The sequence below is a fragment of the Perissodus microlepis genome, chromosome 18 (assembly GCF_051167445.1).
Source record: "Perissodus microlepis isolate ML-2025 ecotype Zambia chromosome 18, ASM5116744v1, whole genome shotgun sequence".
Taxonomy (NCBI): domain Eukaryota; kingdom Metazoa; phylum Chordata; class Actinopteri; order Cichliformes; family Cichlidae; genus Perissodus; species Perissodus microlepis.
This window is the reverse complement of record NC_140478.1, coordinates 18,870,511-18,898,028: the sequence shown is the minus strand read 5'-3', so window position 1 is coordinate 18,898,028 and position 27,518 is coordinate 18,870,511. Positions and strand designations below refer to the sequence as shown.

The window sequence follows — 27,518 nt, the reverse complement described above, 5'->3', positions numbered from 1 at the left end:
AACAAACAAACCTCAAACCCATATTACAATAATAAAGCCTAAAAATCAGTTAATTCATATGCTTTTGATGGCGCCTGAGCCAAGAGCAAAAATCTCCCTCCTAATATGCACATGACTATGAGATTCAGTGCCGGATGGCTGCTTTTATGTTACCTCAGATGGTGGGTCTCTGTGATGAATTATAGACAATAGGTTGAGGGCAGTCAACAGTGCATTTATGACAGATAATAAATGTGCACTGCCAAACCAAGCCAATTGAAGTGTGCCATTCTGGAATGGAAAAAGAAAGAAAGGAGTTCATAGGCGAAAATTTTGATATTGTGTCAACACTTTATTATGCACCACCACCATGCAAAATCACTGCTATGAACTTGCTCAAAAATCAAACTAGATATTTCACACATTTATGATTTTAGATTGGCTTGCCACTTTTCCTAAAGTGACTGGGTAAAGTTTGGTGCACACTCAGAAAATACATCGAGTGTGTATGTGTGTGTTTGTGTGCAAGTCACAAAGATTTGAGTGACTAGCAAAGGGAACAATGGCAGATTATCTATGATTTAACCTTAATTCATAAACCACTGATAGTAAATGCAGTTTCTTCGATGCCCTCATGGTTGTAAATCTTTAAGTTTGAGTGATTTGGATCCATTTGTGTCATCTCTTCTTCCACTTTAAACAAACAAACAAAACACTTCCAGACATCAGAACCAGTCATCTATATCTTATATTTAATTGACATTTAATAGACAGCATACATGATTGCAGACCAGTTCCCTCTGCAGACAAACAAACCCTACTAGTATCAGTATTATCATCTCCAGTGAAGACTTCCAGCATTGCTGCAGGTTTTGTTGAAAGCTACATGCTGCACTGACAGGTTGAGCAAACTCCATTGAGAGGTCATCCAATCAGCTAAGGCAGTGTGAGTTATTATTAACACTAATGTATCAAATAAAACAAATGCATCTGATTGGCCAGCTCAAAAAAAAAAAAAAAAAAAAAAAAAGCCAAAGCAACTCAACAGCAGCTGTAAGAAATATACTAACATTTGTACATGGTAACCTGGCCAGGGCAACACGTTTACAAAAGATTTCAGCTTTGATCATTTACATCATCATCAGCTCCATTGTAATCCCAGGCTCATTATCACAAATTATAAAGAAGATGACAACAATTTGACTTCAAAGCATCACGGTGTCCACCCTGTGCTAACAGTGCAGTTGTACATTTGCTAAACAACTGATATATAGAGAAAAAAAAAAAAAAAAAAAAAAAACCCCGATAAAAATTAAGAAATAATTTCCCAAAATTGTGTTCTTTCCTTTTTCTGTTTTCTTCCTTATGGCACCTGTGGTATAAGAGACAGCTCAGGAATTAATCTCTTTACATAAGCTCACAGAATTACCTTAAATATGTGCTTGGTTAAAAATATATATCTTTACATAAATGTATTTTATGGTTGGATTTAGCATAACTTAAATTCTTCATGTCCGCAGTGCTCTATACTGTCGGCCAAACGTCGTCTTGTCCAGTGTCTTCAGCTGTTTTTGCTTTTCATATTGCTCGCCTGTGAAGAATAAGGACAACGTTAGAAGGCGTGTGAGTGCATTATTCAGACAAATCCCAGCTCTGACAAGTGTGCTGGATAAGCGGTAAACAAATTGGATTGATGGAAGGATGACTGGCTGTTTGGGTACTCCCATAGTAACATCAGTACTGTAGCTCGTTTGTGCTTCATCCGTCTGCCATGTGGGCAAACGATTCATACATTTCATGTAGAGATCAACTTAAACGTCTTAAAATAAGCCTGATACAACATCTGCTCTTCACTACATGACTGGTGAAAAGAATATATAGCAACATCTGTAGAAAAGTAGAAAGAAAAAAGAACTTCAGACCAGCTCTTTATCGAAGGGACAAAGTTTTGCTCCCTAAATCGTGCAATTGTTGAAATTGTTCCTGATGTGGTGGGGGAAAAAAGTGCATCTTCAGTTACCGAGCATGTTATTCACAAGCTCAGCATGATTCTCTGCTCTGGGATTGCCAAAAAACTCCTGGACAACCTGCTTCATGGATTTCAGGATTGACAGAAACACCTTTTTAAATGTTGCCTTCCCTTTTCTGTAGATCAAACTTATTTCTTAAATGCTGAAACTCACGTCCAGTTAGTCTAGCTGTCCAGTACTTGGATGATAATAAATTAAAAAGGAAACAAAGAAACAAGGAAAAAAAAAACAAAAAAAACCCAGAAAAAGTAAAATGGTAAGATTGTAACTAAAAGATATCATAAAACATCCAAGTCCAGGCACTTAAGGTCAGCTTGGAAAAGTAATAAAATGCCTTTATTTTACTGGTAGGTATTTTCAGATAAAATTTTTTTTACCAGTGTATACTGGCTTGTGCCTTTTTTAGGGCTTAGAGATACAAAGACATCAACAGAGCAAGCCTCAGACACCACAGCTGTGCAGCACCAAGTACTTGCATCATTTTCTTTTGCCTCTAGGGGCAATGGTAAGCCCTTAAGGACATCATCCAAGAAGTACACAGTCCTCTGACAGGCTATTGCACACCTACTTTATGTAGGTATGCAGTTTGTTGTTGAATTATCCTTTGGCCAAGCACTGCACTGAAGAACATCATGGAAGTAATTCAACCCTGAGAGTGTCAGGTATTCAAACTGTTACTCTTGATTGGGTGAGGATAAAATCAAAGGTCTCAAAGAGAGGCAGTTAATTTCCCCCAGAGGCCACATGAGAAACTGAGACTGTTGTGGAGGGCCACACCAACAATACAGAGACAGCATTAATATTGAACAGAACTGACTTCAGCCTATTGGGGTGAACCTGCACAACAGTCTCAGTTTCTCATGTGGCCCCTGGGGGAAATTACCTGTCCACTGCTGCCCTAAGCCCATCAGTTACCCTAGTCTCACTTAGACTTCTCATATTTTTATAGGCAATATCATGGTTATAAATTATGGTTACTGTTTTCGCAATTGACCAGAATTAACCCGGGTTAATTGTTGTTGATCACCAACGACACTGTAAATTTCCTTTTGCGGTGGCTTCAGTGTATTTTTTCCCTTTTGTTGCATATTTTATTATGAATTTTAATTTATTCTACCCATAACATCTTTGGTTAGCCTATCACAGAGCCTTGTGCACCCTTACATTGGTATGATGATGTGCACTAGAAACTAGAGATCAAAAAAAAAAAAAAAAAAGATCTACAGCTGACAGGTAGAAATAACTTACCAGTTACCCGGACCTACGTGGTCACTGCTGCAGAGTCACCTGCGCCACATAATTAAAACCAGCACAGCAGGTCAGAGCAGGTACTGACAAGGGGCAATTTAATAATTCAGAACACACAATATGCCACCTTCTCCTGCTATTTCAGTCTTGGAAAGCTATAACTCACCATGCACGTTTTGTCCGTTTCCTGCCTGTGCTTTTTCAGTTCATCCAACTGGAGCTCATCCTCCAGCTGCCGCTCCAGATCCTTCTCAAAGCACTCCTCATCGGCAGCGCTCGCAGGCCTGTCATGAAAAAACAAAGCAGTTTAAAACGGGAAAAAAAAGGGGATGGATGCAACTGAATAGTTCTCTATAAAAGTTTAAGATATGACCTACGTATAAAGTGCTTGGTGTACGCAAAACGGTGAACTGCCTGAACGCTTTATGAAATACAAAAGTTCTTGAATTTGCACCCACTCCACTGACATTTTAGCCAAATCAAAGAGAAAATCAGCAGCATTCATAACAAAATTCCACATTTTTATAACCTGTACTCAAGCATAATAAACCATTTGTTCAAGATGATCACAAAAAACAAGAAGGTGCATGGGCTTCCTCTCAGTAAGTAAAACAATCTCATTGCCCTAACTGTTCTCAGTCCCACAGACAGCTGAGCGATGCAAAGGGTGTGCATGCCCAGAGCCCTGGAGCCAGTGCTATCACTTGGTCTTCAGCTTTTTTTCCCAATCCATGCATCATTATTATGAAAACTGCAGTAATGGGATTTTAAAAACATACAGTAGTATAGTATGAAAGGGTTTGAAAGTTTAATATATGATCAGATTAAATCATGTCATAATAGTGTAGGTTGTAGCTGTGGGTTAAATGTCAACTATCCATTAACGTGAGGAAAGCATAAACAGTTTATGGGAGAAAGGCGCACTCAGCAGGTCAGCAAAGCATAAACTGTCAGCAGCAGCTGTGTGAGTGCTTCAGTTCTGCCTCCTGTGTGTGTGTGTGGGTGTGTGTGTGTGTGTGTGTGTGTGTGTGTGTGGGGGGGGGGGGGGGGGGGGGGGGGCAGGTCATGTGACGCTGCTAGCTGAAGCTCACAGGAGAACTGCAGCTTTGACATTGGATGATAGTGTTGGAGCAGCAGTGTCGGCGCTACCAGAGTAGGCTCAGACACATATTAGCTGCACCCTCTGACGTCTCCTGTGGGGGATAAGGGAGCTTGTTGTGGATTTCAATCATCATTTTCCCACAGCTAAGGCTATCTGACGTTTCCTGTCGGCGCCTGCTGAGGTGAAAGGCTCTTTTTGCCAAGGACTGTTTAGGATTAGGATAACGTAAAGATGCCTGAAGAGGCCGTCACTTATCGCTGTTCAATCAAAGCTGTCAGGAACAACTTGAGCAATGACTTTTCCCCCCCAGACAGACAGAAGAAAATCTGTTTTCGGTGGGATAATCCACCAAAGTTTAAGTCCCTCACATGTATATACTGCTTTTGCATGGGTACATATTATAAATGTAAATAATGTCCAAAGTAGTAATTTAACATGGCAAAACAAAAAAGTTCAAAGCAATACACGGTGTATTTATAAGCAGCCTTTGCTATTGTGTGATCAAACTCTACTCTTTGCATGAGTGGGTTAAGTCGGCTCGTGACAGGTTTGTGACCACGGCACAAAAAAACCCCCGGACGTGATAAACCGTCCACTGTGCCCCGATGCACATGGTCGCAGCCCAGAGGCGGCAGAAGCCAGAAGACACCTCTGTGTGAGTTCTTTAAAATTCTTAGATACTTTAATCTGAAGGGCTTGAAGCCCCCCCAAAATGTTCAGAAATAAACTAATATAAGAAAGAACATTGAAAAAAAATCTTTCTCGTTTATCTTTTGAACTGAAATTTCAAACTGTTTGTACGGGCCTAAAATTAACCAGACTTTAACCCTCCACCTCTTCAGACTCTTCTCCACCTGCTCCATACTCTCACTACAGATCACAATGTTGTCTGTAACATCACAACGCACAGAGACTCATGTCTGACCTCATCTGTCAGCGAATCCATCACCATGACAAACAGGAAGGCGCTCAGAGCCGATTCCTGATGTAGTCCCACCCTCACCTGAACCCATCTGTCACTCCAGGTGCACATCCCGCCTCTGTCTCACTGCCCTGCATGTCCTGCACCACCTTTACATACTTTCACTCGTGAATTCCTCATGCAGTACCACAGTTCCTCTCTCACCACCCTATCATATGTGTTCTCTAGATCCACAAAAACGCAGTGAAGCTTCTTCTGACCTTCTCGATACTTCTCCATCGACACTCTTAAAACAAACCTCACATCTGTGGTGCTCAGCATGACTCCTGCTCAGTGCTCGTCACCTCTCTTATTAACCTAGCGTCAACATCTCTTTCTCATATCTTCATGGTATGGCTTGACAAAAAAAAGACTTTGTGTGTACTTTTATTAATAATATGGCTGCTTTTGCAGTATCTTAAAAGTACCTTGGTTTGTAAGAATAGAAAGGATCTGAGGAGTTTGTGGCCAGTAGTTCACGTCCAAAATCTGAATCCACAGTGCTCACCGTTTCACTTCCACCCTCTGTTTATTTTTTAAAAAAAAGAAAAAAAAGAAAAAAAAAAGGAAAGATAATAAAAACAGTTCACGTATAATAAGTCTGAATGTGACTACTGTTTTCCCTCCATTTATCTTTACCTGAATTGAGCTCCTTAACCAGTGATGACATTGTATTAGTGATAGAGTCAGCAGCAATGAGCAGGTCATTTCTCAGATTTCTCCTTGGACCTTTTGGGGTCAAACAAACAAACAAAAACAGTTTAAAGTGGGATCCTGTGCAGCTTCCAATAACAAGGACTCAGACCGCTGTGGTGTCGCTGTGTTACCCTGAGCGAAGGCCTCCTGAACGTCCCCGCCCACGCCCATGAGTGAGTCCTGAGGTGTGTGAGTCGGGGTTGTGCCGGCAGAATCCGAGTGGATTGGTGTGGGAATTGGCCGGTTGATGGTGTGGCTGGGTGAAGAGCGCGGCGAGCCGGGACCCTGAGTCTAAAGGATGTACACATTTAGTTTTTTGTGTAAGAAGAAAGCCTGAACGACTCCCATGCAGTATAAGGTAACAAGCTGCTACAAACAGAATCATTGTCTTAAAAACCACTTCAAGTATTTGCAGAGAACAAACCACAAGATGCTGAATTAATATTTATCAAAGTTTCAAATAATCCGGAACATCATTTGGCATTTAAAGAAATGGAAAATGTCCATTAGTAAACAATTATGTTTCATATATGGTGACCAGTGACACATATTGCCAGAAGTATTCTCTCATCCATCCAAATCATTGACTTCAGGTGTTCCAATCACTTCCATGACCACAGACGTGTAAAATCAAGCACCTAGGCATACGGACTGCTTCAACAAACATTTAAGAAAGAATGGGTCGCTCCCAGGAGTTCAGTGAATTCCTGACAACCTGACAGAACACCTTTGGGATGAATCTGAGTGGAGACCGTGAGCTGGGCCTTCTCATCCAACATCAATGTCCGACCTCAAAAATAGTCAAAATTTCCCATAAACACTCCTAAATGGCATCGGAAGGTCTTCGAAGAAGAGTTCAAGCTATTATAGCTGCAAAGGGTGGGCTGACATCATATTAAACCCTATGCATTAAGAATGGGATGTCACTCAAGTTCATATGCCTGTGAAGGCAGATGAGAAGATACTTTTGGCAGTATAGTGTCTGCATCTGATACTGTGGTCACATTATTGTGAGTATAAGACATGTTGTTCTAAAGATATACACACAATGCATTTACAACAAAAACACACTTTTCCAAAAGGGACATCTCACTGGTCTCAAATGTATTTATTTCTTGCAGATGCCACACACCCACACCAAAGGTTTCATTTCAAACATGCATCCTGGTCTCTTTTTCCTCTCTTTCACACTTACAGCTTGTTTCCGCTCCTCCTCCTAAAAAAAAAAAAAAAAAAAAAAAAAAAGAAAAGAAAAAAGAATGTCTGACGGCTCATGAAACAGCAGCCACGTCTGTAAAATCGAATCGCACTTCCGCAAAGACCTGGTCAGCACGCGGCTTCCTCGTGCAAGTTTAGTGGATTAACATTGATCCTATTGGGCTAATTAGATTAATATCTTCCCCACTTAAGGCAGTACTGCAGGCAGGCTGTGCAGGCTTTGAGAAACTTGCATTATGTCGACTATAGATCAAACTCACCCCCCATAGTAGAGGGTGGCAGACATGTCTTCTAAAGCATCCTCTGAATTAAGATCCCATGTAAGTCTGCAATCCGGCACCACTGAATGGCATTGGAAAATATGAAGGAGGGCATAAGTTTTGGATTTTAAACTGTATTTTCACAAGTTTTACTTTTCCTAGTGATAAAGACCCCCCTTTATCACTGTTCTCTTTTACAGCAGTTGAATTCACTTTTATTTATAAAGCACCAAAATCACAATAACAGTCATCTAAGGTGCTTTATATTGTAGGACCCTAGAATAATAAAGAGAAAACCCCAACAATCAAACAACTCCCTTTGAGCTAAAAACTGGCAACTGGGGGAAGGAAAAACTCCCTTTTAACAGGAAGAAACCTTCTGCAGAACCAGGCGCAGGGAAGGTAGGCCATCTGCCATGACTGGTTGTGGGTGAAGGGAGGGAGACAGAATAAAAGACACACTGTGGGAAAGAGCCAGTTTGACATTCCCGAGCTATGATGAGTCCTCACTGCTAAGAGAAATAGTAATACAAGGAAAAATCCCTTATCGGAGCATATTGGTCACCACCTGCTGTAAAATAGTAATTATATATATATATATATATATATATATATATATATATATATATATATATATATATATATATATATAAAAATAAGCTCACTATAGCCCACATGTCCATGTTTTCTATGTAAACAGTCTGCGACGGATGGGATTCAGTCCAAGAAACTCTGGAAAAAGGAAAAATAGCGTCTGCTCCTTCAGTGATCAGAAGGAATAAAACTAAACTGTTCACTATCTGACTGCACTGCGCTCAGAGATGAAAGGCACATCTGTAGTACCTTGAGAAGCATCATTAGTTGCTCCAGCTGCACCATGAGTTCCCTGCGACTCTCCTGCAGAGTAGACATTCTTTGTTCAAGCTCATCTTTGCGTTGCCTAACAGAAGAAACAAGTTGTACAGCATAATGAAGCCACAATGTCACATCAGTGGCTCAAACAACCCCCCCAAAACATAATGAACATCTGCAGACTGAAAAACATAATATTCATTACGCATGTTCATAACTCATTTGCATTTGGTAACGCGAAGTAGGCGGAGCTACCTGAGGAGTCGTAGCTCAGCGAGCAGGGTGGGGTTTTGCTGGCCCCTGTCTGGTGGCGGTTGGGAAGCTTCCTCATGCTGAAGGCGCAGTCGCTGGATTTCCTGGAGGATTTCTCTGCGATGAGTACAAACACGTGCAAGTGCCACGTCAAACAGTGTTTCTGACAGGAAGTCAACAAGATGATCTAAACCTGCAGTAACTGGTATTTATGACCACTATGAGGCAGCAGAAACAAGCTGCTCATCAGCTCAGTTATTTATAGCATCCAGCAGACACAGAACAATATAATTTTGTGACTATGTCAGTTCAACTATTGCCTTCTCTCAGCTGTTTGGTTTCAACTCCTGTAGGAAACACCTGGCTCTTCAGCAGCTAAATGCTCCAATACGAAACCCCTCTACCTTTTGAATACTGGTACACTGATACACCATTGTAGTGTCCACAGGCCAGTATCCGGTTAATAGTACACATAAATATTTATTAGGCAAAATTAATAAACAGTTTAAAGCTCACAAGTCATCTTTTTTGAAATCATTTTTGTTTATATTAATGACATTAACTTCCAGAGATTGACACTAGGATTGACCTGCATTCAGTAGAAGAAACTGCAAAAGCTTTGATTACATTTGAAAGAATTTATACAACATTAAACACAGCTGGAAATCCTTGAGTGAAGTTGTTGTTGATTAGGAAGTGATTAACAGGCTGGTTGATTTCCTATAGTGGGCCATAAGTCGAGTATCAGTGACTTGCACTATGTTTTTAGCGTTTTGTTTTTTTATATTTAAATTAAACAAACTGCTCTCTGCTGGAACAAAAAAAAAAAAATTCACAGTATGAAAGTGGTAAAGGTAGAACAAGGGAGGATTTGTGACTTGTCAGATTAGGAAGAGCACAGGTGTCACGTTATCACATCAACTCAGTCCTGCAGGACCCTAACACTGAGGAATACAGGAGCTTCTTTCCACCAATGTAAAAAACAGTTTTCCATTAGGATGTTCAGGTAATTATCTCAAAATGTTGACTTAAGAAATCAACATTTTAAGTTCTTTCTTCATTTTTGAGTTATTTTCTCAAAGTTTTGAGAAATTTTGAGATAATAACCCTGAAATTTTGACTTATGGATGGCAAAATGTAATTTTTTTTTTCAGTGGTGGAAACAAGTAAAGAAGTCATAGATCAAAAATACTGATTAGAGCTTCCTAGTTTTGTTACTTTTTACTCAACTGATCCTAATCATATAAATACAATAAAAATATAATATTACTACACATGTTGAAATAAATTTTAAATCCCTAACTTCAAACAAGCTTCCATAGGAGGAAGATAAATAGAGTCATTAATATTTTTTTAAGCTGATAAGTCCAAATGTCTTTGGTGCAGACACATCAGCTCAGGGAAAAAGGAGAATAATTCTGAGGTCATATGATCCAAGGTCAAGCTAAAATTAATGATTACAGCCTTCTGGTTCACATTTTTTACTCACCTTTGCCTCCACCTCAATATAAATTTCCCTAATTTTATTAAACATTAATTTTTTCACAGCTACTTCTTTTATATTTTTTAATAGTCTTTGTAGAATCATATTTTATGTCTTTTTATTAGCAATTTTAAACCACTTCAAAGAATTATTCAAGAATAATATAACTGAAACGAAATAGGTTTTATTTCCTTAAATAATGACTTTCAGTTGCAGTGTTTAAGTTAGTATTTAATGGCAGCCTGGAGTAGTGAATGCTTTTTGAGGTCTGTTCAGAGATGCCTTCATTCTGAAAGGTAAATTTCAAAAGAAAGGAGGCGAGCAGTTTCTCCGACGCAGCCATGCCTAACCTGTTTTTGCTCTCGAGCTCGGCAATGAGCTGTCTCTGCTGTTTGTTGGCATCCAGAGAGCAGGGGAGGTCTGTGGGGACCCTCTGCTGTTGAGCCTGTTGGTGAAACCAAGCGAGAGACATCACGTGAACTGGCTTCACCTCTAGGTGATGTCATCCACCAGCTTATCACATATCTCACAGGAGGGAACAAAGCAGTTAAGTCACCAGCCATCCATCAAGACCTCCGATAAGAGCATGAGCAGGCACACGGCTCTGGTTAGCGCAGGTGGCTAACGTCTCTTTAGCAGAAATACAGATTTAAAAAAAAAAAAAAAAAAAAAAAAAAGGTGTTTAAAAATACTCTAGTAAAAGCTGAAATACTGATTTGACCAATTTACTCAAGTATAGTGAAAAAGTACAGGGTGTGAAATGTAGTCATAGTATAGTAAGTGGCTCTTTGGAGGACATTTCGATCAACTATGTGTGTGCAAAAAAAGGTTATTATAGTTGAAAAAACCAAAACCAGATGTTAAAAACCATTGTTGTTAAGTCAAATAAAATAATTTCCATTGTAATAGCTGTACTGATCTTCCCAACTCTTGCTAATGACTTACATACAATAATATTTAAAAAGTCTAAAGTCTAAATTAAATAAAACATTTTCCCACAATAAAACTGAATTTAAAAACTAAAATGTCAAAATTAAATAAAAACAAAAGCTAATCAGAAAATACAATACAATAATAACTGGTGCAAAACTAACTGATACTTGTCATGTTAATACAATGATAAAATAGTATTAGCACATGAGAAATCAAACTATCTCAACCTAACTTCTAATTCTAATAAAAGTCTTCAGCTTGAACGTCTGTTGCCCACGCTGTGGATGGGTCACTCTGCCTCCACATCTAAACAGGAAAATGAGCCCAGTCAGGGGTTACGGTGGGATTTGGCTGCTGTGGGAACAGATCCGTTGTAGTGGTGGCGTGTAGAGAAGAGAATCACTTAGAAATTAGTCACAATAATTTCTACTGTGAGCTCCAGTAGATTTTGTGTGCATGCTGCGAACACCTGACCTGTGCTGCTGCTCTTTGTGGATTTAGCCAGCTGAAGTTAACTAGATATAAGCAGATGTTACATGAACTATCACAGTTGATTTCTAACCCTTAGACAGTGTAAAGGTGGAATTCAGTGAGTGAATCTAATTAGCATCATTGGCTCAAACTCAAATTGTTTGTTGCCCTGGTACACTGACCATGAACGCCACAGCTGCTCCACAATAGTCCAACACAGTTTATTACTCTAAACTTTGCCACAGCAGAGTACTTACTTTAGCACTAAACTCTGCATAACACAAAATTAGCATACTTCAATGTTCCAGCAGTCCATCTTGGATAGATCCAACATCTGTTCAAAGCACAGAACCAAAAACCTGTTCTGGATCATTCTGACCTACTTTAACCCATGACTATAGCGCTAAATGATACATAACTCTCTTCAAATTCAAATTCCTAAAGTAAAGAGCCTTTTCGGAAAATGTACAGAGTATAAATTTCTAGTAGAAATAGTAGTAATTTCTAGTAGAAATTTATGCAGAGCCAATGATGCTAATTAGATTCACTCACTGAATTCCACCTTTACACTGTCTAAGGGTTAGAAATCAGCTGTTATAGTTCATGTAACATGAACTATCCAGAGTATAAATTTCTAGTAGTAATACTTCCCTCCTGTATTGGTTAAGAATGATAACAGAGAATGATCACCTTCTTGACTGTAAAAAAACAAAACAAAACAACAAAAAAACGAATGAAAGCCTCTAACGTAGAGTAGCAGTAAATGTCAACTCGAGTTTATGTTGTTTTTTTAACTGGACAGTGATGAAAGATGTTTGTGTGAAATGAATATCTTTTAGCTCACCGCAGCATCAGCAGCCAGTCTAGCAGCATAGCGAGCAATGAGACTGTGCTCGTCATCTTGATGGTTACTGCTCTCCAGCAAACTGATCAAGAGGAAAACAGAGACGGGAGAAAAAATACACAGCACAATTTAAAAAAAAAAAAAAAAAAAAAGTGTATGTGGATGCAACATGAGCACTCGAAATTTTAAAAAAGCAAATAACTTTTACTTTTCTGAGTCAGATTCGGCATGAAACACTAAGCTATTCGCGTGAAACGCAAAACAATAAATTAAGAGGGGTTAAGTAAAAAAAGTGGAGATACAAAGCAATCGATCGCTTTGTATTTGAAAGCTTATCTAATTACAAATACAGTAAAAACAAAAACAAAAAGCAAAGAAACCATACAGCCCTGTATTTACACATTTATGCACACACATGCGTACAGTAGGGTCAAAAGCTGCTACAATAACACAACATGTTATCTGGAAGTCATTCACCAATAAAACACACACATATAGGCATTTTATCATAGGCCACACAACAATAACAGAAAATCTGTCAAATCACCTGCAGTAAATTAAAATGATTAAAAGTCACAGGATTTACAGGATCAAACAAACAAAAGACTAATAATTTGATACCAGTTAACTAAACTAATCTGTATTGGAAGTTACACAAAATTAAAAAGCTGCCACTTTTAACTTGATAAATTTCACTCAAAGACAACACATGTACACTGCATGGAGTTATAGAGTCATAATGTTGGAAGAAATAGACCCTGTTACCCACTTTGGATACAAATCAGTCAGAAACACTGCCGGGGAATGCAGAAAGGGTCAAAGGTCAAAGCAACCAGCCTCTAAAACAGTCTGACAGCATGTATCGTTAGGACTGTAACACACTCTGACTAGGTTAGGGGGAAAGGCGGCAGTTCAGCGGAGCACATAGTTTCCACTAGTGTTTGGCAAACACAGCGGCACACCCACTAACCATGTTTTGGGGTTGTTTTGGAGTAGGTTCACATAGAGGCCAATGAGTACATGTTCGTCAGCAAGTCTATCGGCAACATCGAGGTTGTAGTTCAACCTGGAACAGTGCAGGGTTTCACAAAACACAAGACATTACGTTACACAGGTGACAACGGGGTTGAGTGGGGACGGGAAAGAGTGAGGGAGGCAGGGAGAGGACACAAAAGAAAAGAGGAGGAGAACAGCTGAAAAGCAGCCATTCATGGGTGACTAGAGTGAAACAAGGCCATATTATGTTTGGGAGAGACACTGCTGATGAAGGCCAAGAGCAGACTGAGGGCATGCCAAGCAAAAAACAAAACAAAAAAACCCCCAATTAGATAAATACTCTACAGGTACTTAGTCATCTATTAGTAAAACTATCGAAAATCTATTTATTGCTTAAACATTCACGTTAAGTCAGGTGTGCATGGCCCCTTAATAGAGGCCACCCACCAGGATTGCAAACATCTCTAATGTAGCGACCATGCGGTTTAAACAATATTTTCAATAGCAGCTTCTTTTATTAGCATTTACACGTACATGTAAGTTACAATGTCAGAAGAAAGCAGTGATTACAAGGGCAGCATCGTAAGCAGGAATGCCCAGCCCTGTCCTTCAGCTCATCCCAAACCAGCAGAGAGATGTAAACTCTCAAGTGGGTCTATCCTGGAGCCTCCCCCTCTAAGGACACGTCCCACCTAGGAGGCACCCAGAAGGCATCTAATTTATATGCCCGAACCTCCACAGCCGGCTCCTTTCAATGTGGAGTAATACGGACTCTACTGTGAGTCCCTCCTGAATGGTTGAGCCTTTCACCCCATCGCTTAAAGAGAGCCCAGACACCCTTGAAATAAAAAAAAACAAACAAAAAAAAACAAAAAACCCCAACCCGAAACCCAAAGGCTACCATATAATTATCATGGATGTTCACTAGCCAGTACTACATGACCTAGCTCGGACGTACGATATGCTGTATGTGATGGAAATCAGCTGTTAATGTTTAGGACAGCTGACGTGATCTAAATGAAACACCATTAATTTATTGTTAAAAATAAAATCCTTTTATTTTTTAAATTGCCTTTATTGAGCAATTTATAGTTAATTAGTGAAGTATTAAAAGAAAGAAAACCATGAGATAAAACAACGCTCCGAGTGAAGTTGCAGATATATGCATGGATATATTAAGAATTTATTAGCACAACCCTTGATGGCAATTGTTCCCAGTGGCCATGCATGGTACTGCAACAACAACAACAACAAAAAACAACAACGCCTTTTTTGGAGATCAGAAATGAGACACCTCATACACTACCCTCCTTGCTCTTTAACATGACATGACAACACACCTCCCTGAACTACAGGTACATTGTTGTGCCCCCACCCTGCCTCCCCCCCTTTCTCATGCCTCTCATTAACACATGGGGGTCTGCCCGACGCTGCCAGTCCTCAACCGCAGCCTCAGATCTGTTCTCCCAGGATGTGGCCCCTGCTAGTGAATTATTTATTATGACATTTCACCGTATACTGTCCATGCTTCTAAACCTTTAAAGTCATACATTTATTAACAATAATCCTTGCTGTAGCATATGGGATTATCAGCCTGTTCAACGGCAACTTCAGTGTCAGTTATGAAAGCGGGCAGTGTGCCCAAGAAGAATGCTTTCGTCTCTCAAGAGCAGGTGCAGAAGTGCACAAATTCTTCTCACTAGAAAAATCAACTAAACTACATCTCCTAAAACAACATTATTACCGACCGAGGAGGCGCCTTAATCCCACTTTGTCTAAAACAAATATACCTACTCATATACACCGTAAACAATGAACCTGGGAATTTATAGCATAGCATATGAGCTGACTGATGGTAACATTCAAAGAAAATGGCAGTTAGTGTTTCCCATATCTGTGTGAATGAAGAGATTATAATAGGCACTCTAAACGAAGCGCCAATGATCTTCATGATGCATGCTTCATCTAGCGTCTTTGAAACAGCCCCTAGAGAATAACAGTGTACAGCCTTCTATAAGAAACCCGGCTTGCTAATAGTTTCCTCAGGATGATAAGCACTCTAGTTAATGCGTATGATTATTATCTATATTAGTTTGCGCATGCATTTGCGCTACAAAGGCATTCTCATATGCACACCTATGCCACTTACCCTCTCCCTTTCAGCAGATGTGGAGCAGCCCCAGTCAGGGGCTTTCTCTGCCCAACAACATTATTCTTGCTGTAAGGCAAGCCATTTACATTCAGCTCGAGAAAACACATTAAATGGTGATGCACAAATCTTCACACATGCACCCACACCATCACAAAGACTTCAGGAAAATAAAGACAGCGTGGGTCATGGAGTTCACGGGGCACAGGGTCTTTAGGGAGCACGACAGATTGAAAAGATCTGTTGTGAAATCCAGGGCACCCGTTGTCAGCTGGGATGTACTCACTTTTTGGTGGAGTAAGGGTTCCCTGATGTAGGCATGGAGTGGGAGAATGAGTAGTCATTGGTGATGTTCACCGGTCTTGGTGGCCTGGACAGGAAACACGTGTTAGATTTTAATTTGATCTGACAGAAAAGCTAAAGAGACAGAAAACACCAGTTAGTCTTTCATTCTTTCAGTCTTGAGGATTTTGCTCAACTGCATAATCTCTGAATTTCCACTTGAGTGGTTTATACATGTGTCTAATTAAGACAACAAAGTATGATATCATGTAGGAGAACATGCAAGAATGAATGAATGAATGAATCTGGGAATTAACAAACAAAACAGTGTTTGGGACACGTCACAAGTGGGGAATGTGAGTGGATGAGTCTGACTGTACACGATTAGCACAATACAAAGGATTCAATCTACAGTAACAACGACGTATGATTCATATTAATCAAAGCAAACTCACCACGTATCTCTTGAGGAATGTAAAGAACAAAGAAAGGGATAAACACTTGATTACATTACAGCAGCACAGGAAGAGACTATAATACATCAAAAACAATGAAAAAAAAAAAAAAAAAAAATGAAAACTAAATCGAGCATCCACAGAAGACAGTGCCCCAAATCTACTGAGTTTATAGCATAATTCAGTGCAGTGAAGAAAGTGAAGAAAAAGTGAGTTTTTAAATAACTGAAAGTAGTGATGCCAACGTACAGTGTACATATAAACCTGCTGGTTTGTAGATTAGATTACAGGTTAGCCTCATGAAATTGCATCCATGTACAGAATCCCATTTTGTTTCATGCATGCATGAAAATTTGCACACTTCCTGTAACCTCTACAAATTAAACAAACAAACAAACAAAAACCCTCACACCTTATGTTAACGTCATTATTAGTGTTGTAAAATCAAAAGGATTTTACTTTTCTTTCTTCTTTTTCTGAGCCTGAATTAAAACTATACTCTGTTATTAATTATTGTCTCTTTAGACATGATGTGACTTATGTGCACCATTAAAATGACGGTAATGAACTTTTTGTGGTTGACATTTATTACCAAATTACAGTTTGTCTGATAAGTTAAAAGCAAGTTTCTATTTACCTAGTTTGCTATATTAGATATTCATAAGTAAAACTATTAAAAAACTGTTTTTTCTAAAGAAAAACATGATCTTCCATTTAATATCGAGCAAAATCAAAGATCAAATTATATTTTAATCCTAGAATCTGTTTCTTAAACGCCTTATGGCAGTCACACTGTATATGTTGAAGGCTTTTACTGTGAAAGGAAGGGACAGGAAGAATTTATTTTTTCAATTCTAAAATATATTAATAACCAAACTTTCGGATCTCATGTTATCTTTACCTCTTAAACTAGCATTGAAATCTATTACCCATCTGATTTTCTGTAAATATGTTGGCGGCATCATTCTGAAAATTTTGGGTCATTTGCAGGCTATAAAACTGGGACAATTAACATAACAATTAACTTTAATTGCAGGAATCATAAAAATGGAATAATCAGTGTGTAGTTTAGCTCTCAGCACCAGAAGTGACTTTATGTCTGTAATATGGGCTCTAATAGGCAGCAGCAAAGTGCTTAAAAGTCTATGCTTTCATGCCTGATATTTGTTTCATTATTTATACGACGACACTAAACATCAAGGAAAAAGTAGGCTGTAGGCTGTAATTAAGCCTGATTGATCAGTTGACCTAAGAGATTGACTGGAATCACTTCAGACCAAGGAAGCAGCTACAGGATCATTACCAGCTGAGGGATAAATTGAAAACATTTCAAGGTTTCAAACTGGCACTGAATGCTCTGAATGCACAAATCCTCAGTTTCAGTGTTATAAAGGAAAAAAAAGGGCGCGAGAGCAGATGAACTTACACAATATGAGCTAGGTTGAGAGGTTTATCTGGCATTTCAGGAAACAAGGGGTGAAGAGGCTCTCTGCTGGATGCACAGCTCAATGACTTACTGAGGGCGTGGGATAACTTCTTAGCGGGGGATTTCTGGGTGATACACAGAAGCAAGGTGACGGTTGTGAGGATGCGAGGATGCTCATTTCTTTTTCAAAGCACACGGTAAATCACCACGGTAACACTGTCACCTGGACTGAATCTTCAGATTCCTCATGTTGTAGCGAAGCAGAACAAAAATAGCCACAATGACTGGTCCGGTGTAGACACACCTCCCCTAGCCCACCCCTTGCCTCCTCCCCCCTTTCCTCCCTTCCTTACCCATGACGTATACTCCTTCATTTGGTGCTGGTTGCTATGGGAACCGCTGGCATGCCCCCTCCAGAAGCAGTCCTGACAGAGCTGGTAATTATGACATTGCTGGCAGCGGTAGCGGAAGCCCATCATACTCTCAGTATGGCAGTAGGAGCACTCGACCGGGTGAAACACTGCAGGGAGGAGAGGAGGAGCCAGACACAGACACACACACACACGAAGGCAGATGCATAAGCGCACACACACACACACCAGATGTGACTGTAAACCCAGATATTTTGCACATTGCAGAGAGCTGATAATAAATTTTCATTAATTTAAGGACAGATGTGCTGGGATATCTTGCCCCCCCATTTTGAGCAAATAAACACAAAGCAGCACAGCATCGAGCTCTATATGTACACATATATTAGTGTTTCTTCTGCTTGTGATGATGAGTGCATCACAGATATACACACTCATACACAGGGTGTAAGGTCCCAGTGGGTCATCTTTACTGGAGGTGTGTCTGTGATGGCGGTGACTAAAAGATCATGATGCAAAGCCGAACTTCCCCGCTTGCGCTCCTGCTAAATATTCTTCAGCGCGCCTTACCGTTCTCCACGTTGGCGAGGCGATGCATGAGTGGCAGCCACACCAGACACTGAGGGGGCGGGTCTGACATCAACGTATCGAGGAATGTGTTGAGGGAGACCTTTTTCTATTTGACGTGCAGCGCAGAGAAGAGTGAGATTCACCTACACCGTCAATGCTAAAGCAATCACACATTTACTGACATCAAAATGCTGCGGGCGTCAAACCCTCACCTGCTGCGCAAAGCACGTTCTCGCAGCTTGCTCGGTGTAACCAAACGAGGGTCCCTCGAAAACCGCCATGGGCAATTTAAGAGCCTCCCTCAGAAACTGGTCAAATTGCGAGTGCACCATTATTCCAGCAGAATCTGATATGAGCGAAAAAATATCTGGAAACAACGCAGAGGCATTACACAAATTAATCAAACTAATTGTTGGCTGCCACCACAGTCGGCTAATTATAGCATTACACAATACAATTATCCCACTTATTTGTGAAAACAAATCAAAGTGCAGCAGTTATACAGATCCATTCTAACTATACACCAACCCTCCTTTTTACCCCCCCCCCCCCTTTTTTTTTTTTTTTACAAGCTGCTGCCCCCAGAGATTTGTACATTGTGTAATAAACCCTATCCTTCACATACAGTAATGAATAATGACTGCTCCCGGCCATGAAGAGCCAGAGCAGTGCTAGTGCTGCTGCTACTTGTTTTAAAACCAGAGCAGACACAGAGACACAGAAACAGGTCCTAATAATTTTACATTACTTAGAATAGGAAGAATTCGCTGATTTATTACTGGCAACATAGGCAATTATAATTTCATTTTTCACGATTAAAAGTAAGATAAAGATTTGTTGTGTTTCTTACATCTTAATTTATCCAGAATTTTCCCACCACAGATGGTTGCGAGGGCCATTTTCACAACAAAGATAGATGTCTTGCCGTGGCCCTCCCTAAAAGACAAAAGAAAAAATGAAAACATTAAGCTCATGTATTCTTTTAAAAGGAGCTGTGAAGATGTAGGCTGCGTAGTGTTCCTGCTATAATCGCATGAAATCAGCTGTGTTTGTAAAAAGCATGTGCATGAGTCAGCCTACAAACTTATCCGCTCTACATCCGCGTGTTGTGACATTAGAAGGGGAAAAGAGTCTGGATTTTCACGGTCACATTTCACACCGCATCAACTCACGTCAAAACCTCCGAGGTGAAAGTACACAACCAGCAGCCGGCTCGTCACGTGACGCGTTTACTCACGGGTCATAGGCTGCCAGCAGGAAGTTGAGCAGCAGGCTGATGGACTGTTCCACGTTTATCTGATGCGTGGTGGGCATGCGCTTGTTCAGCTGGTAGAAGATAGTGGACAGCACAACTTCTAAACGAGCCACGGAAAGCTCAGCGTTGAGGTCCATGGCGTTGAGGCCGTTCTCCCGGAAAGCCTCGATGACGTTCCAAATGTCGACCAAATGCACTGAAAATAGGAAGACGTCAACATAAGCCTTTTTGGCTCGGCCACGTGCAACATTTCAAAATAAATAAATACATAAAAATTCATACGCACAGTTGCATTTCTTCTGCACAAATCTGAGTTTGCAGGCTGTTCTGTACGTCGACAGTCGTATAGAATCCAAATCCTGAGCCCCTGTAGGAACATCACTCTTTAGTCCTCAAATGACCAAATATGTGCCACTGATACAAGTGATAGTGATTTTTATTTTATTTTTTTACTAAATTACAGTTTTAGGCTTTATTGTAATTTCCCACTTCTTATCACTGCATTTTAAAGTTCTGCAGTGAACCGTAGCTTAGATACTTAGTGCCTAAAATGCTAAAATAGCTCAAGTTATAGAGATGAATCAGGGTAACTCCTTTTTACATGAAAATGACTGAACACCATAATTACCTTTGAACATTTTATCAATAAAAGAAAGAGCACACGCATGATATACACAAATGGAGCCATTAAAAAAAAGTATTCCTGTACAAATTATAATGGGGGGGGGGAAAGAACAGGAAAGCTTGTTCAGTCATTTCAGTTGTTAAAACAGCTTGGTCACTTGAGAGTTAATACTGAAAATGGAATACAAACTGTTAAATATTATATTATATTTAAATATGCCATTGAGAAAACAAGATATGACTAAAAAGAAAGTACTCTCTGTCAATCAGGCTATCATAAAATCGATCTAGTCCTTAAAAGCTTAATTTTTAGTATAAATGAACCACCTCTAACAGCAACAACATGAAGCAGTCATTTTCTGCATGGCTTTATCAGTCTCTCACATTGCTATGAAGAAATTTTAGTGTCTGGGCAAAGACAGATGCCTTACATTTGACTCTTTATACAGAGGATTTCATGGTCAACTCAATGACTACAAGGTGTCCCGGTCCTGTGGGTGTAAAACAAGCCCAAATCGTCACCCCTCCAACACCGTACCTGAGAGCAGGTATGAGGTGTTTGTGCTGATATGCTGTGTTTGGTTTCTACCAAATATGATTCTGTGCATTCTGGCCACACATTGCCACTTTGGTCCTGGCTTTTTCTAATTGCATTTAACATGCTAACTGAGGCCTGCAGAGTTGAGATGTAGCTCTTGGGTTCTTTGCATTCTCTGATCATTGCAGTCTTACCTTGGGGGTGAATTTGTTAGGATGTCCACTGTCTTGAATATTTTCCACTTCTGAATAATATTCCAAAATGTGGAAAGGTGATTTGAAAGCTGGTTGGAAAAGGCCTTATAACCCTTCCCCGAATGATGGGCACCAACATTTGCTTGTATATCATCATTGCTGATGTCTTCCCTCCTTGCCATTGTGTAACACACACCTGAATGCTCCAGCGCAACAAATTGCCAAAACTTATGATTAATAGAGGTGCTCACATTTGCTGATGATCAATTAATCAAATGCATTTGATTAGCAGCACCTGGCTCCTACTTAATTCTACAACCCTCTTAATTCCTATGAAAGCAGTAAAGATGTATTTAGGTTTTCTGCTTCTGCATTTTGGCTTCGTTTTTGCTAAATAAATAATGACACAGTGTAATATATCATGTTTTGTAGTTTATCTCAAGTTGCATTTACCTAGTTTCAAGACCTTCTAAGAGCCAGATTATTTTTTATTATGTCCGGTGTGTCTCACAGTGAGAAAGTTCTGGGTTTAAACTGCAACTCTAAACTGGTTTGAGCTGCGAATGTGGATATTTTCACTTTTAAGGACAAGATAAACCCCACCATTCATCCAATGTCCACAAAGCAGCTCTAAACACGATGAATGGGAATACTTACCGGATGAAAGGATGGAACTAATCAAAAACTTGAACAATAAATGTTTTTTGTGAAAATATTTTATATGAAACAGTGTTATATTAATGAGCTGTATTTCAATAAATTTAAATTAGCGCCTTCACACTGTGTGAACAGACAGCATGAGGTCATATTGCAGGCCTGTGTGTATAAAAATCAATGTGGTTGACACTTGATCTTTATGATATTTGCTGTACATGAAACTTACAGAGAGACAGGGAGAGAGAGAGAAAGAAATTGCCAGTTTTACGGTCATTGAGTTAAACAGTCCAGCAAAGATCACAGTGAGCTGCGGCCCTGAGCACTTACTCATCTCCACCAACAGTTGCCTTCTATCTGCCATGGTGTCAACGCTCTGCCCGCAGTCTTCAATCATTCTGATCAAGAGGAGAGAAAACAACGTCAGAACCCGAGTGCCTCAGCATTAGCAGTCGCAACCTCAGGGTGCTCTTCTTTAAGCTTAACATCAACATTAGACACACATCGTTATGACTCAGCGATAATGGCAGTAGATTAAACTCTTGACTTTTAAAGGAATGACTCCTAAACTTGATACAAACACAGCTTCTCTGTTCTGGTTATCTAAAGTTTAATCAGTTGTGGATATCCTGATAATTCAGCTAAAAGTTGGCTAAGTCTTTCCCCTGACTTTTTCCAAACAAGGGGACAGATTTACATGAGCACAATTCTTTGCAAGGAATCGCTTGATATCATTAATTTTGATAACAAGCATGTCTTATTTTTTGCACTTTTTTCAGCATTAAATATCGATGCAATTAGCAGAAAACTGCATGTCCCAAATGTTAATAAATGTTTGCACACCCAATTTTAATATTCTCCTCCCAGAAATGCATATGCACCAAGGTCAGTAGCAAAAATCCCACCTCTTTCAACTTAAAATATCCAAAAAAGTCTGCTTTAGATTGCTGGAAGGATGACAGAGATGCAACAAAATTAAACTTTCACCCGTGACATGAAGGTTTTGGCGCTTTCTCAAGGTTAAGCACATGTTAAAATTCTTGAGTTTGCTAACTTACTACGACAGCAGAAGATTTCTCGTGCACTTCACCATAAAACTGCTAAGCATTGCTTCCAATTTACCAGAGATAATAACAGCATTAAGATGGCTACTTTATTTTGGTATATTAAGGACAGACAGCAACTGACAGGAGCTCATCAACCTGTTGATGACATCCAAATTTGGTACAGGACATTAATATTATTAATATTTAGTCTGGTGAAGTTTTAACGTGGTTAGCCAGTTATTCACTTCAGATATGCCAACAGCAACACAGATCAACACGGTGTTTAATGTATTTATCACAGTTCCCTCATTTTTTGTGTTTGGAAAGGCTAGTAAAAGGTCACTGCTCTTTAATTTCCCTACATAAAGAGAAATTAACAGATAAAAATGATGCCATGCAAAACTCACAAGAGCTGTCGGTGTGTAAACTTCTTAAAAAACCCCAAAACAAAACATCAAAGGGAGCCAAAAGAGGCCCACGGCTCATTGTGCCCCATCATCCCACTGCAGGACAATCTGGCCGTGATAACATCATGCTATGCTCCAAATTTGAGAGTATTCATATTTTGTAAACTGCAACTTGAATGCAGCGCAGTGCGGTGGTTATCAAAATATTTTTAAGTTGGACAAGGAGAGGAGAGCCTTGTCCAACTTGAAAGGGGCAGAGCTGCAGAGAGAGAATGCTCACACCATGCCTCGCTGCACACTGTCCGAGGCAATCTAATACACCTAGTCATGTGGTTTTGTTGCTATGGCAGCAAAGATCCTAGCCGCTTCACTCGTTAAAACACACACTCATACACACACACACACACACGCGCACATATAACACCTCCCACTGCAGACGAGCAAAGTTTGTAGAGAAAAGTTTTTCACCAGTAAATATCTTTTATGAGATAACGGTCGGCGGGCTGATACTTGAGCGCACAGTGACACTTCTTGGGCGAGTGGCTTGAAAACGCTTTTTCTGTGAGACAGTCATTCAGGCATGCTTTTTCAAATTACTCTGACAGTAATTGGTAGACCCAAATATTATGCTGCAGATATGCGTGGTGCAGAAATTAGAATTCACCTAGTGTTAAAAAGCAGACAACACCACAGTTTTCTGGCCCCCCACCTCCTGCTTCCTCTGATTCTTGCCAGTGCAGGCAGTCAGTTATGGAGCACTAGGAATGTTTGAAATCCACTTCAAGAGGGGAGAGATTAAGCTAATAAGTTAACTTGGAATTATAGGATAAAGTGCAGTATTTCAGTAAATTACTTCACGATAGAGCACAGATCAAAACGGCCACAGAAGAATTCCAACGCTGCCCTCTAATATCACAAATAATAAATCTCATCAGTTTAAAGAGAATGATGAATACAACCACAGCGCTTTTAGATGCAATTTAATGTCAGGCCACTGCCAGCAGCCACAAGTCCAATGTCATCATGAAAGCAATGGATATTCAATCCCATTTATCACTTCCAGACTAAGCAAATATAAAAGTGTACAAATATACAGCATTGTCTAGATTAAAACTGATACCCTTTGCCACATCACATTCAAACACATCCAGAGTGCCAGCTACGTGACCTTCTGCGGTCTGTTTTCATCCTTGGAAATAACTGAGATTGTATCAATCTATTGCCAGAGCTGATATTAAACCAGTGCAGGGGAAGGGAATGACATGATCAACCTTACCTTTCATAAAGCACCATGTTCGTATCCCTTTCCCCCCCTTTCCTGAGCAGAGTTATTACAAAGCCAGGTCGACCTTTCTCCTAAAACAACAGTCCATGACACAAACTCCTTTCAAACAAAACGGGCCCGTGCGGGCGGGCCTATCCGAACACATCTGAAACTAGAAACTGTGAGTCCGAATACAGCATGTGCTGTCACTATCTTTAACTACAAATGAGAAGGTGCAACATTCTTCTACAGCTTTGCCGGCTCTCTAGTTGCAGACCCCCACAAAACATGGTGCCTGACATCTGGCCCTGGCAAACATTACTCACTCTCTGTGGCACTGCCACACTGGAAGTATTAGAAAATAACTGCCCTTAAAAGAGCAAATCATCTTTTACCACTAACAGTCCAGAGTTAGCGTGACTCATTCCTGCAAGACTCTTGGCTGTGTTTAGCCCTGCCACTCTCTATCCCCCACCCCCACCCCTTTCCTTTTTTACGCTGCACAGCATTTCTGCTGGACAAATATCAGACCAAAACAAGCCTTATTAGTAAGTTATTTACATTTTGATTCTATTTCTGCAGCAGCTCGATTAAGAAAAAAAAAAAAAAAACCTGAGGAGAGTGCTGTTAATTTATGTCCTCCTCCGTGTACTTGGACCAGGCTGACAAGCAACAATTCCAAACACAAGCACTTACTAGAGTTACAGTCCAATCTGTGCCGCTGGCTCGGGACAGTACATCGCAGCTGTTACAACTGATTGGCCAGAGTTATTTTTATATCACGAGACTGAACTACATTGGCATCCAAATCCCATCTCCAGACAGGAATTAAAAAATAAAACAAGAGGGAAAAGCTTCACTGCTGACTAAAGGTTAATCAGCTGTTCTGCTCTGGTGTAGTAAAGGTAGTGAGACGTGTTCTCCTCATGCCTGGTACCAGCTGGTGATGTCTGCCAGTAGGGCTCTCTGTCACCTGCTGATGAGCACCATGGTTTCAGCTGCAAAAAGGGGAAGAACTTTGCTACCCTGACATTAAAAGAGAGTGCAGACACTGATTTATGGGTAGCAAGTGTCCCAGTGAGTTCTTTGCATGAATTAAGAAGCTTGAATTCTGTAATGTCACAAGAAAACAAACAAGTGGAATAAGTTTGCATGGTTACCTGTCTAACTATGCAATGTGAAAGCCAACATGGAAACACAAATTTGCACCGAGGAGAGATGCACCTCTGGGTATGAACTCAGTGATGTTGCCCTGTGGAGGTTAGGGCAGCATTACTAAAATCCTACAAAAGGTAGCAGGACATTGGGGGGTGGGGGTGGCAACAGGCTCCCTGTGGTACACGCTCAGCCCTCATGCATCACCTGTCATACTCGAAACACCTGTGTGGACATGAGACAAAAGGTCTCACTATTGTAGGAACATCTACCCCCACCCCTTCCTTCCCATTATCCGCGTTTCACTACCTGCACATCTCCCGTTTTAAATCACCAAAAACTTGCCAAACTAATTTCACCCGGAGGGGCAAAGTGGGTTAAGCTCGCTCCTCTCGTTGCCCGTCAGCCTCCCTCCTCCTGCAGCAGCAGCACTTTGCACAACACTTACCAGAATTTATTTCGAGGCATGCCATGCAACATCACTGTTTTTCCATCCGCGAATCCGTCGTCGTGTCCCGGGGCGCGATCACGGTTTCTTTGGTGTAGGCTGGTGCATCGCTGCACGTAAGCGGCCGTGCTCGAGCCGCTCTCCGGCACCTCCGAAAAAAAGCTTGTGTTGTGGAAGAAAATGTTTTTCAGGCAGCGCACACTGGCTGATCGGAACAAGGCAGCTTCTGCCTCCAATATGTGGCCTCCGCGATGACGTAATGCGGAATCTCTTCACTTGCGTCAGCGTGGCAGCAAAAATGTTAAAGTTTGATACAACAAAATATTTTAAAAAGATGCTAAAAACAAAAAGGAGCAGCTTATGGTGCATATTAACGTGGTGTTATATACACGCATACATTAAGTCGTTTGCAAGTTGCGGCATCATGTGGCTTAAAGAAGATGACGTCATGCAGATGAAACAAGTGCAAAGCTAATAAAACCAAGAGTGGACAAATAGTTGCGTTAATGGTGACCGAAGTGCAATAATATATCTATAGGTAGAACACCTTTGACTATTATTTTTAATCTGTTTTTGTAACATGCCCTCTTTTCATCATTTGTTTGTTGTTTACTTTAGCGTTTATCTTTTCAGTTGTTCTGATTGTACTGATTGTGTCGCACTCTAGTTTTTAATGTTTATATGCGCCTTTATGTAAAATTTCTTTAAATGTAAATGGAAGAAGATTGTGAGCTATTCAGGGCAGAGCTTATGTGAATCATAACGAAAACCTCATTATAAAATATTAACAAAAGGAAAACCTAAATAAAGACACTACCCTGCCATTACCACACACACACACACACACACACACAATAATAAAAAAAACGATTAAAAAAACAACAATAAAATATTACACTGTTAAAGATTACATTTTTGAACATAAGTGTAGAGTTTTAGAAAGTCCTAAAATGTTTATTCATCGTTAAAATAACCAAACACATTTTAACAGAGACATGATATGGTAACAGCATAGCAGCAGTGATGCTAATTCAGTGCGTTTCAGTTTTACTTTTATATAGTACAATATTACATACAGACGTCCACATGGCTTCACAGGCATAACAAACGTTATCAGATTTGATATCATCTCTGAACAGTTTCTTTTAAAACAGATTTGCCTGTTAGTTTATAAATTCAGTGGCTTATGTTTTAATGGTCACATATTTTATATGAAATTTCAAAATAACTCTCCAAAGTGCGTTCCAAGATGGCTGCTGAGTGGTGTTTAAAAGTATCGCTTTCGGTGGGATTCTTGGAAAATAGGTTACTGAAGTAGGGTTTCTGTGCCTATAATCGTCTAAAAACATAAAAAA

At 40.0% G+C, this 27,518-nt stretch overlaps 1 protein-coding gene across 8 annotated transcripts; it reads right to left on the bottom strand.

Annotated features, from left to right (window-relative positions):
* Nucleotides 1–714: 714 nt before the first annotated feature.
* On the bottom strand, nucleotides 715–26,432 carry dtna (dystrobrevin, alpha). 8 transcript variants are annotated; one of them, XM_084912386.1, is made up of 23 exons: nucleotides 24,573–24,604; nucleotides 22,174–22,241; nucleotides 20,120–20,200; nucleotides 19,816–20,029; nucleotides 19,429–19,514; nucleotides 18,791–18,945; nucleotides 18,579–18,684; nucleotides 17,991–18,157; nucleotides 17,638–17,762; nucleotides 16,212–16,220; nucleotides 15,761–15,844; nucleotides 15,475–15,543; nucleotides 13,300–13,395; nucleotides 12,330–12,411; nucleotides 10,432–10,526; nucleotides 8,602–8,715; nucleotides 8,338–8,434; nucleotides 6,148–6,307; nucleotides 5,960–6,049; nucleotides 5,749–5,845; nucleotides 3,424–3,541; nucleotides 3,258–3,296; nucleotides 715–1,570 (listed from the first exon to the last, which is right to left on the bottom strand). In XM_084912386.1, exons 1-22 carry the CDS (start codon nucleotides 24,587–24,589, stop codon nucleotides 3,279–3,281), a joined length of 2,148 nt encoding a protein of 715 aa, XP_084768512.1. In that variant the 5' UTR covers nucleotides 24,590–24,604; the 3' UTR covers nucleotides 715–1,570; nucleotides 3,258–3,278. The 8 variants fall into 8 exon arrangements, with proteins under 8 accessions (XP_084768512.1, XP_084768513.1, XP_084768510.1 ...); XM_084912387.1 differs by lacking the exons at nucleotides 3,258–3,296; nucleotides 24,573–24,604 and adding an exon at nucleotides 26,164–26,432; XM_084912384.1 differs by lacking the exon at nucleotides 3,258–3,296.
* Nucleotides 26,433–27,518: the final 1,086 nt, after the last annotated feature.